Genomic DNA, 14,190 nt, shown 5'->3' on the forward strand with positions numbered 1-14,190 from the left:
GAGTAGAATGCAGTCACAGATGAGCAAGTTTTCCTGACAGTGAGAATCAAATATGCTTGTTGGGGAGGAGCACAATCAGGGAAGGCATCCAGGAAGAGGTGGCCTTGAGGAGAGCATTGAAATAGATGTAAGACTTTGGTAGGCACACAAGAGCCCGCAGAATAGCTCATGCCTTGCGTGCCTCTCACACTTTAATACTTTGGCGATCTGGTCAATATGATGATTCTGATTCTGTAGGTGTAAGAGGTGAGGCAGAGATTCTGTGTTTGATGAGTTCCCTGCGATGCTGATGTTGCTGGCTCTAGAGGACAGCTTAGATCAGGCAAGGTGTGGGCTGCCAGGAAGAGCCAGCTCAGGCTTGGCACTTGGTGGGCTGTGTGTGAGCCATGTGGAGTAGAGGCCAGGAACCCCTGGCTTATCTGGTTATGGATGCTCCAGGCCACCTGACCTCTCCTTGATCACAGGCCAGTTACTTGGCATTTGGGTCTCCTCCTTCTCCTGAAATCTACCTTTAAAAGTTCACTTGGGGGAAGTGGACTTGGCACAATGGATAGGGCATCCGCCTATCACATGCAGGTCTGTGGTTCAAACCCCAGGCCTCCTTGACCGGTGTGGAATTGGTCCATGCGCAGTGCCGATGTGCACAAGGAATGTTGTGCCACACAGGGGTGTCCCCCACGTAGGGGAGCCCCACGTGCAAGGAGTGTGCCCTGTAAAGAGAGCCGCCCAGTACAAAAGAAAGTGCAGCCTGCCCAAGAATGGCGCCGCACACATGGAGAGCTGACACAAGATGATGCAACAAAAAGAAACACAGATTCCTGGTGCTGCTGATAAGACTAGAAGCGGTCACAGAAAAACATACAGCGAATGGACACAGAGAGCAAACAACTGGGAGGGGAAGGGAGAGAAATAAATAAAAAATAAATCTTAAAAAAAAAAGTTCACTTGGTAATTTCTATCAATGTCTGTTTGACTTTATGGTCTCTGATCTTTGAGACATATTATGAGAATGTTACTTTGATCCTTCAGAAAGAAAGCAATTATTGGTCAACTTTTTAATGTTTTTATAAACTACCAGTCCATCTTCTTGTGATCATTCTAGTGATATGCTTATAAAAGTCTTCACTCATTGGAGGGAGGAGAATCATACGAAGCATTCTTTTAAAGCCACCAGGGGTCCCAGTTAACCTGTGTGACCTCAGCATGAGCCATCACAGTAGTTGGAGATGGTATTTTCATTGGAATAAAATGGCCATGATTAGGCTTCTGTTCTTGCAATCTTTGGCATAATTGTGGCAGACATTGAAAATAAGAAATGTGCATAGGCAATGTCTGCTTACTAGAAGGAGAACTAAAAACATGGCAGAGCCCGTCCTTGTCCTTTTCTGCCTCTAACAGTGGCCAGGTACTTACATTACACCCAGTGGGCGCATGGCACTCGATTGCCCTCAGTGTACCTTGGTAGAGCCTCAGTTGTTTACCTTGAGAACCTGCTCCTTTCAGTAAGGCCCCTACACTTGCTCTTATGTAAGAATTGAAGCAGGTCATATTTCTGACAGTTCCACTGCTGTCCCCAGAGGAAGGCTTTGTGACTAACTTGTTCAGTGGCAGGTACATATGTCTGCCCATGTGTACCAAACTTACACATACATGTGTGTTTCTGATTTTCTTCCTAGATTTTGGCCCTGATTGCGTTCATCTGCATAGAGACCATTATGGAGTGTTCCCCGTGTGAAGGCCTCTACTTTTTTGAGTTTGTGAGCTGTAGTGCATTTGTGGTGACTGGAGTTTTGCTAATTATGTTCAGTCTCAACCTGCACATGAGGATCCCCCAGATCAACTGGAACCTGACGGTGAGTACAAGTTACCACTCTCTTGACTGCAAAAAGATTGAAAGTTACTTGTCGCTAAGGGAACTATTTAGTTCGAGTTCTTTTTTTTTTTTTAAGATTTATTTATTTATTTAATTCCCCCCTCTCCCCCGGTTGTCTGTTCTCTGCATCTATTTGCTGCGTGTTCTTCTTTGTCCACTTCTGTTGTAGTCAGCGGCACGGGAATCTGTTTCTTTTTGTTGCGTCATCTTGTTGTGTCAGCTCTCCATGTGTGCGGCGCCATTCTTGGGCAGGCTGCACTTTCTTTCACGCTGGGCGGCTCTCCTTACGGGGCACACTCCTTGCACATGGGACTCCGCCACGCGGGGACACCTCTGTGTGGCAGAGCACTCCTTGCGTGCATCAGTGCTGCATGTGGGCCAGCTCCACATGGGTCAAGGCGGCCCAGGGTTTGAACTGTGGACCTCCCATGTGGTAGATGGACGCCCTAACCACTGGGCCAAGTCCGCTTCCCTCGAGTTCGTTTTGATATTTAAATATTCCATTGTAACTCAACTGTAAAAGTTTGAACTTCTTTACTGGGTCAAATAAAATGGCAAAATAAATTGAATCTAACTAATGGTAGAAACATCATAACCAAATTCTTTAGACCCTTTCAAAGATGTCATTTCAATTTTGTGATCATCTAAGAAGATTGATAATATTGATACTTGCAGAATATGTGAAACAGAAAATGGAATTAATACATTACATGTTTTTCAGACTGGACACAAGCCATTTACAAAATCAATTCCAGAAGAAATGAAAATATGAATGAAAATGTCAGTAACTTGCAAAGCCTGCATAGAAAGGCCTCTAGAAATATTGTTAAATGCAAAGCAACTGGGAGGACTAGAAAGGTGCAGTGGTTTGATCAGAAAGTGTCTCCATTGTTTGGTTTCTTATCTCTGTTTGACACTTCTACCCTCCCTCCAGTCAGCAGGGAAGCTCAGGGCTGGTCACCCTCAGGCTCTTTATAATGGGCTGCATTACCTGTCTTTATTATGCTGAATAAGGAAGGAAGTTAATATCACTTGGTTTTCTTGATAGTTTTTTTTGCAAGTAAGCAAGTGTAAGAACTCTAAGGGAATCACGGAGACTTCTTAGAGAACAGCCAGCCAGCTCCCTCCTTGCTTGTGGGAGGGGCACCCTGCAGGCAATACTGCTGCTGAGAGGGGCAGGACGCTCACAGCAGGGCTCTTCATCAGGTCCTGGGTGCTTGTAGGTGCCTGGAGAGTTTGTACCCTGGTGCTGTGGGAGTCCCTGGCAGGGCTGCTCCCAAGTCTTTCCTTGGAAAGGCCCTCTTGGCAGAATGCTCTGCTGTGTTGTCCTAATTGGCTCAAAATTTTTTAGGAGGAAAAAGGAAAGGAGAATTGCTGAACTGGAAATGTGGCTGTCAGTTGAAAAGTTCGCTTGGTTTGGCTCAACATTGAAAGCTGCAAAAAATGTGATGGAATTTTAAATTCAAGCTTTAAAACCCCAAATTATTGGAAACATTTAGCCCACGTTTATGTGACAAGTTTAATATCACAACTATTTTCAAGATAAAGTTTATGTTATCCATAAGAAAATGCTTATAGAATTGTCATCCAAATTGATAGCGGGATAGACAAATTTCAAGGGGATTAATCAGATACCTTAAGAGAACTGTACAGGCAGCGGACTTGGCCCAGTAGTTAGGCCGTCCGTCTACCACATGGGAGGTCCGCGGTTCAAACCCCGGGCCTCCCTGACCCATTGTGGAGCTGGCCCATGTGCAGTGCTGATGCATGCAAGGAGTGCCATGCCACCCAGGGGTGTCGCTCGCGTAGGGGAACCCCACGCGCAAGGAGTGCGCCCCATAAGGAGAGACGCTCAGCGTGAAAGAAAGTGCAGCCTGCCTCAAAATGCGCCGCCCACACGGAGAGCTGACACAGCAAGATGATGCAACAAAAAGAAACACAGATTCCCGTGCCATTGACAACAACAGAAGCGGAAAAGACGACGCAGCAAATAGACACAGAACAGACAACCGGAGTGGGGGGGTAGAGGGGGGAGAAGGGGGGAGAGAGAGAGAGAGAGAGAGAGAGAGAGAACTGTACAAATCTCCCCAGCTAAACATTTGGCGTCACTGAGGACCTCCATGTTCCTGACCCCTCAGGTTACTCAGCAGTCATCATCCCACAACACATTTTAGCGGTATCTGCTCTCCAGGTTTCATGGGCAGGCTGCAAACCTGGGGCTCTGATGAAGGTCCTTGATGAGTTTCCAGAGACATTGGCTGTCTAAAAACGAACTGGGAAATTTTCTTGAATGCAGAAATCACTTCCCCTTTTAAGGCATTCAACTGATTGGATAAAACATCACTCATTGCTGATGGCAATCTCCCTGATAGATGTAGATATAATCAGCTCTCTATGCAGTAAAGTCACTGGTGACTAAAGTCCATAAATGTCCTTGTATTACAGTTAGCCTAGTGCTTTCTTGACCAAACAACTGGGCACAATTACCTGGCTGAGTTGACACATTAGCCTAACCCTCACAAGGGCCCAGACTGGGTGGTTGAGTGGGTTGACAGCAGTGAAGCCACCCAGAGGGGGCCATTTACTGAGTCCTTAATGCTTCACCTTGACTCATCCTTTCTGGGGCTCAGCTTCCTCATGTATAAAAGTAAGATGGTATTAACAAGTCCTGCTTTATAGGTACATTGGATCATAATCAGGTTAGGGTTCGTTGAGGAAGTAAAATGATTGGCACAGTAAGAACTCCACAAATAGTAACTGCCACTGTTATCAATGATATGATTGGCCCCCCCCTTTTTTTAAAGATTTATTTTTAAAATTTCTCTTCCCTTCCCCTCCCCGTTGTCTGCTCTCTCTGTCCATTCGCTGTGTGTTCTGTGTCTGCTTGCATTCTTGTCAGCAGCACTGGGAATCTGTGTCTCTTTTTGTTGCATCATCTTGCTGCTGCAGCTCTCTGTGTGTGCGGCACCACTTCTGGCAGGGTGCACTTTTTTCGCATGGGGCGGCTCTTCTCGTGGGGGTGCACTCTTTGTGTGTGGGGCTCCCCTATGTGGGGGATACCCCTGCATGACACAGCACTCCTCGCACGCATCAGCACTGTGTGTGGGCCAGCTCACCACATGGGTCAAGAGGCCCTGCGTTTGAACCCTGAGCCTCCCATATGGTAGGCAGATGCCCTATCATTTGAGCCAAATCTGCTTCCCATGATTGCCCTTTTGATATCTGGGCCATTTGAGCACAAGCCAGTAAACTGTGTATCCCAAGTCGTCTTAAACTTTGTTTTATCAGCATGGAGAGGTGAGACTAGAGCCAACCACAGAGCCCAGTGGTTTGGGAACCAAGCAGGATTGCAGTGACAGCCCTGGGCTAAACATGTTTACAAATGTTTCATCTGCAGTCAATTTGGTAAACATTTATTAAGCACCTACTTTGTGCTAGTTTGGAGATGAAAAGTACAGAACAGGTAGATGCAAGCTGCTCTCAAGTATGTGTGCACTCTGTCATCTTGTTTTGTTTGAGGCCAAGGAAAACACCAAGTGGTAATGAGGCCTGGGCAGGAGGCCTGGAGTGGGTCAGTTGGGGAAAGGTGAGAGAAAAATGTCAGTTCCAGCTAGGCCTTGAAAGATGAGTAAGTGCTGTCTGGGCACAGAATATGGGAGTGTGGGACGACATACTCTGTGGGCCTAGACTGGGGTTATAGACTCTGGGCCTGCTGGGGCCAGGCATGTAACATAAGGGGTGAAGTGAGAATACGGGAGGAGGTGGGACAGGGAAGGAGATTATGTGGATGGTTTGTGAGAATTCTGGTACAATTTTTCAGGATCAGGTAGAGTTAAATTATTATATGCAATCTCTGGTATTAAAATCTTGACTTGTTCAAATTTATTTTGAATGGAGTACAGGATAAATAAACCTGTATGTGGTCCCAAAATGACCAAAGGGTCTCTAGTTAACACCCTCTAGACTAGATTGTGTTGATTTATTATTGAATTTGCTTACTTCACATCTCTACTTATATTGGGGTTACTGACAAAGAGACTCCAAAGCATGTATTTATATAAGAGGCTGAAGGGCCAGGCGATTGCTTAATTCTATCCCTTAACCTTCCACTTCATCTCCTAACATAAAAGGGGTTGCAAGGATTTAGTCATTGATTTTATTTCATGGCCAAGGAACTCAAGTGGTTGATTCTAACTTTTTTTTTTCCACTAACACACATTCTCCCTTTCCCCCTCTCCACATCCCTTTCCCTTTAATCTCTTATTGTTTCCTATCTCTGCGAGTTAATTTCAAATCATCTTATAAATGGTATAAAATGTTTGATTTTCTGTCTTGCTTGTTTCACTGAACATGTTTTCAAATTTCTTCCATGTTGTGGCATGTCTCATAACTTCATTTTTTCTTATAGCAGAATAATATTCCAAAGTGTGTATATACCACATTTTGTTTATTCATTTGTTGATGGACATTTGGGGTTGCTTCCAACGTTGGGCTGTTGTGAATAACACTGCTATAAACATTGGTATAAAGGTATCTGTTTGCGACCTTGTTTTCACTCTCTTTGGGTATATACCTAGAAGTGGGATTGCCGGATCAAATGATGAGTCTGTGTTTAACTTTTCGAGGAACTGTGATATTGCTTTCCACATTCCCACCAACAAACACTAGAGTTCAAATTTCTCTACATCCTCTCCAGCAATTGTTATTTCTCTTTCTCTTAGAAATAGCCATTCTTGTAGGTATGAAGTGGTATCTCATTTTGTGGTTTTAATTTGCCCTTCCCTAATGGCTAATGATGTTGAGCATTGTTGTGGGAAACTGGCTTACCTATTTGTTGCTTCCTGTTATTGTAGATAATGTTGCAGTTGTTTCCTGTTATTGTAGATATTACCTTATTGTAGATGTTGCAAGTTGCTTCCTTTTATTGTAGATGATGTCTCAGTTTCTTCCTGTTATTGTAGATGTTACCTTATTGTAGATGTTGCAAGTTGCATCCTGTTATTGTAGATGATGTTACAGTTCTGATAGCAAACAGCTGCTTGTTAGTTTCCAGATAAATACGATATGGAAAGTAGGGTTGAGACTCTCAGTTCCAGAAGCTGTGAGTCCCCTGGTCCCATCTTTATCTCCTCTCTTGTGTGTGTCTCTGTCCCTTATTTCATAAAGTTCTGTGTTGCCTTCCCTTCAAGGCAACCGATTGCTGACTTAGTGCAGCAGAGCATCTTTTCATATAATTATTGGTCAATTGAATATCTTTGGAGAAATGTCTATTCAAGTCCTCTGCCCATTTTTTAATTGGGTTATTTGTCTTTTGTTGTTGAGTTGTAGGTGTTCTTGATATATATGGTTTACAACTATTTTCTCTCATTCTGTAAGTTGTCTTTCACTTTCTTGATAATTCTTTCAATGCACAAAAGTTTTTGGTTTTGATGAAATCACGTTTATCTATTGTTTTTTTTAGTTGGCTCATGCATTTGGTGTCATATCTTAAGAATCCATTAACAAATTACAGGTCATAAAGATATGCCTTTCTGTTGTCTTCCAAGAATTTTATAGTTTTAGCTCCTGTGTTTAGGTCCTTGATACAGTTTGAGTTAATTTTTATATATGGTGTGAGGTAGGGGATCTAACTTCATCTTTCTGCATGTGGATATCCAATTTTCCCAATGCCATTTCCTGATGCACTTAGCACTCTTATAAAAAATCCATTAGCTGTAGATGTGTGGGTCTATTTCTGGACTTTCAGTTCTGTTCCACTGATCTATTTATGTATTTTTGTGCCAGAACAATATTGTTTTGATTACTGCAGCTTTGTAATATAAAGTCTTAGTCCTCTACCCTGTTCTCTTTTTCAAGATTGCTTTGGCTTTTTGGGGGCTCTTGATGTTCTGTATGAACATTGAAGGATTGTTTGTCCATTACATTAAAGAAAAAAAAGCTGTTAGAATTTGAATAGAGATTGCATTGAATTTGTATATTGCTTTGGGTAATATTAACATTAACAATGTTAACTCATCCAGTCCATGAACATGGAGTGTCTTGCCGTTTATTTAGTTTTTAATTTCTTTCAGCAGTGTTTTACATTTTTCATTCTGCAAGTCTTTTTCTTTTTTAATTTTTTTATTAGGGAAATTGTGAACTTATGGAACAGACATGCATAACATGCAGAATTCCCATACATCATCCTTCCCAAAACACGTTGCATTATTGTAGGATATTTGTTACAGATTATGAAAGATCATCATCAAAGTACAACCACTGGGTTTTTGGGAAGATGGTGGATTAGAAAGACATGGGACTGTCTCCTCTCCCAAAAAAATAGCTAGAGGACAGGCAGAAATGATGTGGAAAAATATGGTCTAGGGTTAGGACACCAGGAGAAGGCTGGACACTGCCCAGAAGATAGAGGGCACAGGAGAAGAACATTGACATTAAGACTGTGAGTAGGGATGCGGATGTGGCTTAAGTGATAGAGCTTCCACCTACCATATGGGAGGACCTGGGTTTGATCCCTGGGACGTCCTGGTGAAAAAGAAGGAGAGAAAGTGTGCCCACGTGGCAAGCGAGTGCCCACATGAGTGCCCACGGTTGAGCCAGTGCCCTGTGTGAGTCACGCAGCAAGACGATGACACATCAAAAGAGAGACAAAGGGAGAGTCACAGTGAAGGACAGCAGAAACCAGGAACTGAGGTGGCGCAATTGACAGGGAACCTCTCTCTCCATCAGAGGTCTCCGGGATCAAATCCTGGTGAATCCTAGGGGAGAGAAAATGAGGAGAGAAGGCAACACAGATAGCAAAAACAGCAGGGCAGGAGGAGGGGAAGCAGGGAAGATAAATAAATCTTAAAAAAAAGCAAACAAAAACTGAATACACCCTGCAGCCACTGGCACCCCTCCCTCATCCTACATGCTGAGAGCTTAGATTTTTCCAGCCCAAGGCTGGCAGCTATGGACAGAAGGGGGCCGCAGCAATCTACCTCCCCAAAAAGAGGAGAAAGGATGCAGCCTAAGGCTGTTTTTGTTTGATCCACACATCCGGTCTGCTGTGTCCCAGGAGCACTTCAGGCCGGGTGGAGCCACGCCATTGTTTGTCCTGGGAGCTGGCACTGAACTGAAGAGATCCACCCTCTCAATCACCTACTGGCACGAACCGGTTGTTAAGGATGCACAGGGGAGTAGCATTACTTCCTACCTGGGAAAAGAGAGGGGGCTGCCAGCAAAGGTTGGAGAACTATCTCTGAGAAACGTTGATTTGTGAGAATCTTAGCCTCCAGACAGGCTTCTCTGCCACATTGATCCAGTCTGTGTTGCAGTGAACACTCTCCAACCAGGCTTTGAACTGAGAAGCCTGCAGTTCAAAATGCAGTTTGCTGGCTGGCCAAGGAAGGACATATGAGGAAATTAAAAGTAAATAAGAGAGGCTTTTGCTGGCCTTTATAGCCTCCTTTCCCAAGGCCCTTGGAAGTGGGTCTGCAACCCATTACTAGGCCCAAGGCCCAGATTTGAGCAATAGGGACAATCCTTAAAACCTAGAACACATTGAACCAAGAATCAAAGATAACACAAGGGAAGCAGATTTGGCTCAACTGATAGAGAATCCGCCTACCCATGGGAGGTCCAGGGTTCAAACCCAGGACCTCCTGACCATGTGGTGAGCTGGCCCACACGCAGTGCTGATGCAAGCAAGGAGTGCTGTGCCATGCAGGGGTGTCCCCTGCATAGGGGAGCCCCATGCACAAGGAGTACGCCCCCATGAGGAGAGCCGCCCCGCGCAAAAAAAGTGCAGCCTGCTCAGGAGTGGTGCCGCACACACGGAGAGCTGCAGCAGCAAGATGATGCAACGAAAAGAGACACAGATTCCTGGTGCCACTGACAAGAATACAGGCAGACACAGAAGAACACACAGTGAATGGACACAGCAGACAACTGGGGTTAGAGGGAGGGGAGAGAAATAAATAAATATAAATCTTAAAAAAAAAAAAAAACGAAGATATCTTCCTGCCACTAAATCCGTACAGAAAAGAGAGAAATTGAGCATCAGAGTAGTCAGATACGTGGACATCAGCAAAAAATTACTAAGAAATGGCCTAAGCAAAGGAATATACCAAAGCCCCAGATAAGACATAGGGATTTGAGACAGCTAATCAATGAGATTCATAAAAATTTCCAAAATGAAATTAATGAGTTGAAAGACAGTATGGCTAAAGAGATAAAGGACATCAACAAGACACTGAGGGAGGAGTGGGTTGAAGGGGGTGGAGGATATATGGGAACCACTTATATTTTTTGAATGTAACTTTAAAAAAAAAAACTATTAATTTTGAAAAAAAAAAGACACTGAGGGGAGCAGATGTGGCTCGAGCATTTGGGTGCCCACCTCCCACATTGGAGGTCCTAGGTTTGGTTCCCGGTACCTTCTAAAAGAAGATGAGTAGACAACAAGTAGAACAACGAGCAGATGTTACAACAAGCAGGGAGTGGATGTGCCTCAACAGTAGGGTACATGCCTCCCTCATGGCAGGTCCCAGGTTTGGTTCCCGGTGCCTCCTAAAAGAAGATGAGCAGACAACAAGCAGAAGCAATGAGCAGACAGACAAGGGACACATCTTAGGGTATGTGTGGGGGGGAATAAAAATTACTAGACGCTGTGTTAAGTCAGCTGTTGGTTGTCTTGAGGGGAAGGCGACATAGAACTTTATGAAATAAAGGACAGAGAGAGAGACACGAGAGAGGAGGTAAAGATGGGACCAGGGAACTCATAGCTTCTGGATCTGAGAGCCTCAACCCTAGTTTCCACATCATATTTATTTGGAAACTAACGAGCAGCTGTTTGCTATCAGAACTGCAACATTTACAATAACAGAAAGCAATTGCAGCATCATCTACAATAACAGGAAGCAACAAATAGGTAAGTCAGTTTCCCACAACATATCCCCCTTTTTGTTTTTATAAAGAAAAAAAGGCAGATTAGGTGGTTTCTTACTGCCTCATACCCTGAAGGGCTGGTTGAGTGCTTATCATTTAAGTAACAATATCAAATCAGAGAACAGCATTTTATACATAACCCATAACTACAGCAGATTATACAAACTTCCAACTAGCAGATGATTTATTTCTCATGGGCTTAAAATTTCCTACCAGCAGGCTATATAGGCCAGTACTCGATTAAAAAATGACCTCATTTTTCCCAGTTTGTTTAGTGGTCTCAGCATCTTCACTGGACCTGGGGCCACATCCAGTTCACAGGCTAAGTCAATATCCACCTTGTCCCGATTGTTTTTAAAGCAATGTGCTGGAGGTCCTCCTACTCCATGAAAGACCTTTCCTAATTAACACATCTTAGTGATGGATAAAAGATTTTTAGTATTCCAACAATATTACAAATTCTGTTAACCATGAGAAAACATTGTACTTTGTCAATTACAACAGAGAATATAGTTTTGTCTTACCCAACCAAGCAACATTTAATAATGTGATAGAGTAGCAGGGACCTTACAGCTTGTCCCAATTGTTTGCCTGTTCCAGGCCCTTAAGATACCATTGTCTCTGATGTTTCTTAGTAGGCCCTTCTAGTGAGGGCAAGCTGGCCCACATGGAGTGCTGGCTTACTCAGAAATGTCACCCCACGTAGGAGTGCCGCCCCACGCAGGAATGCCAGCCAACTCAGAGAGCCAGCACAGCAAGATGACACAATAAGAGACGCAGAGGAGAGAAAATAAGAAGACATAGCAGAACAGGGAGTTGAGGTGGTGCAAGAGAGCAATCACTTCTCTCCCACTCCAGAAGGTCCCAGAATTGGTTCCCAGAGCTGCCTAATGAGAATACAAGCAGACACAGAAGAACACACAGCAAATGGACACAGAGAGCAGACAAAGGGGGAAGGGGGGGGGGGAGAGAAATAAATAAAGCTTAAAAAAAAAAAGATACTCCACGCAAACAGTACCCAAAAAAGAGCAAGGGAAGTTATACTAATATCAGACAAAAGAGACTTTCAATAAGTCATAAATGTTTCAATAAGCCAGGAAGAAATAAGTCATAAATGTCTGTGCACCTTACCAGGGTGCCCTGAAATAAATGAGACAAACTCTGAAAAACTGAAGGCCTAAGCAGACATGTCTACAATAATAGTTGGAGACTTTTAACACAGCACTGAGCAGCATCAGATAGAACACCTAGACAGAAGATCAACAAGGAAACAGAGAACATGAACAATATGATAAATGAGATAAACCTGATATATATATAGAAAGTTGCATCCCATATCAATGGATTGTACATTCTTCAGTGCTCATGGGTCTTTCTCTGGGATAGACCACATTAGGTCATAAGGCAGATCTCAATAAGTATAAAAAGATTGAAATTATAGAAAACAGATTTTCAGATCATAATGGAATGAAACTGGAAATCAATAATAGATGAGAAGGGGAGGATTCACAAACTTGGAGGCTAAACAACACATTCCCAAACAATTAGTGGATCAAAGAAAAAATTGTAAATGAAATCAGTAAACATACTGAGACAAATGAAAACAAGAAAACAACTTATCAAAACTTATGAGATACAGTGAAGGCAGTGTTGAAAAGGAAATTTATAGCCCTAAACACCAATATTAAATATGAAGAAAGGGGAGCGGATGTGACTCAAGCAGTTGGGTGCCTGCTTCCCAGGTTCAGTTCCTGGTGCCTCCTAAAAACAAACAGAAAAACCAACTGAAGGGAACTGATGTGGCTCAGTGGCTGAGCGCCCATTTCCCACATATGAGGCCCCAGGTTCAATCCCTAGCACTGGTACCTCAAAAAAAAAAAAAAAAAGAGAGAGAGAAAAAGAGCTAAAATCAAAGATCTAAACAACTGGAGAAACTATATATATAAAGTAAACCATTTCCAAAGCAAGCATGGGGAAGGAAATCATAAACATTAGAGCAGAAATAAATGAAATAGAGAAGAAAAAAATCAATAAATTCAAAAGCTGGTTCTTTGAGAAAATCAGTAAAATTGATAAACCCTTAGCTAGACTAACAAAGAAAAAAAGAGAGAAGATGCAAATAAGTAAAATCAGAAATGAAAAAGGGGAACTTACAACTCACCCCACAGAAATAAAAGGATCATAAGAGAATGAGAAACTGTATGCCAACAAACTGGACAACCTAGGTGAGATGAACAAATTCCTAGAAATGCACAATCTACATTGGCTCTATAAGAAATACAAGAACTTAACAAACCAATCACATTTAAAGAGATTGAATCAGTCTTCAGAAATCTCTCAACAAAGAAAACTCAAGGACCAGATGGCTTCACAGTTGAATTCTACCAAACATTTTGAGAAGAGTTAATACCAAATCCTGTTTAAACCCTTGCAAAAAAATTGGAGAGGAGGGAAAATTACCTAGCACATTTTACTAAGCCAACATTACCCTAATACCAAGCCAGATAAAGATACTACAAAAGAAGAAAATTATAGACCAATGTCTTTAATGAACATAGATGCAAAAATTCTCAACAAAATATTTACAAATAGAATCCAATAGCCTATCAAAAGAATAGTACACCACAACCAAGTGGGATTTATTCCTGGTATGGAAGGGTGGTTTGATATAAGAAAATCAATTAATGTAATATACCACATTAACAGACTGAAGGGAAAAACCCACATGATCATCTTGAAAGATGCAGAAAATGCTTTTGACAAAATCAAGCAACCTTTCTTGAGAAAAACACATAGGAAGATAGAAAGAGAAGGGAAATTCCTCAGTATGATAAAGGGTATATATGAACAACTCACAGACAATATCGTACTCAATGGGCAAAGGGTAAAAGCTTTCCCTCTAAGATCAGGAACAAGACAAGGATGCCCACTATCACCACAGTTATTCAGTATTGTTCTAGAGGTTCTAGCTAGAGCAGTTAGACAAGAAAAAATAAAAGACATCCAAATAGGCAAAAAGGAAGTAAAACTATCACTAATTGTAGATGGCATGATCCTATATTTAGAAAATTCTGAATTGTCTGTGACAGAGCTACTTGAGCCAATAAATGAATTCAGCAAAGTGACAGGATACAAGATCAACTTTGAAAAATCAGTAATGTTTCTGTATACTAGTACTGAACAATCTGAGGAGGAAATCAGGAAAAAAATATAATTAAACCAAAGAAGTAAAGGACCTATATTCAGCAAACTACAAAATAATGCTAAAAGAAATAAAAGACAACCGAAACAAATGCAAAGACGATCTGTTGATGGATTGGAAGACTAAATACCGTGAAGATGTCAGCCCTACTCAAACTGATTTATAGAGTCATTGTAATACTAATCAGTAT

At 42.4% G+C, this 14,190-nt stretch overlaps 1 protein-coding gene across 1 annotated transcript in view; it reads left to right on the forward strand.

Moving 5' to 3' along the window:
• CMTM4 (CKLF like MARVEL transmembrane domain containing 4) overlaps window positions 1-14,190 on the forward strand; it is a 109,779-nt gene that overhangs the window by 57,995 nt on the left and 37,594 nt on the right. The window contains exon 2 of the mRNA XM_058279893.2: window positions 1,677-1,853. Within this exon, the coding sequence (XP_058135876.1) occupies window positions 1,677-1,853 (177 nt within the window). The remainder of the gene's footprint in view (window positions 1-1,676; window positions 1,854-14,190) is intronic.

The sequence above is a fragment of the Dasypus novemcinctus genome, chromosome 18 (assembly GCF_030445035.2).
Source record: "Dasypus novemcinctus isolate mDasNov1 chromosome 18, mDasNov1.1.hap2, whole genome shotgun sequence".
NCBI lineage: Eukaryota > Metazoa > Chordata > Mammalia > Cingulata > Dasypodidae > Dasypus > Dasypus novemcinctus.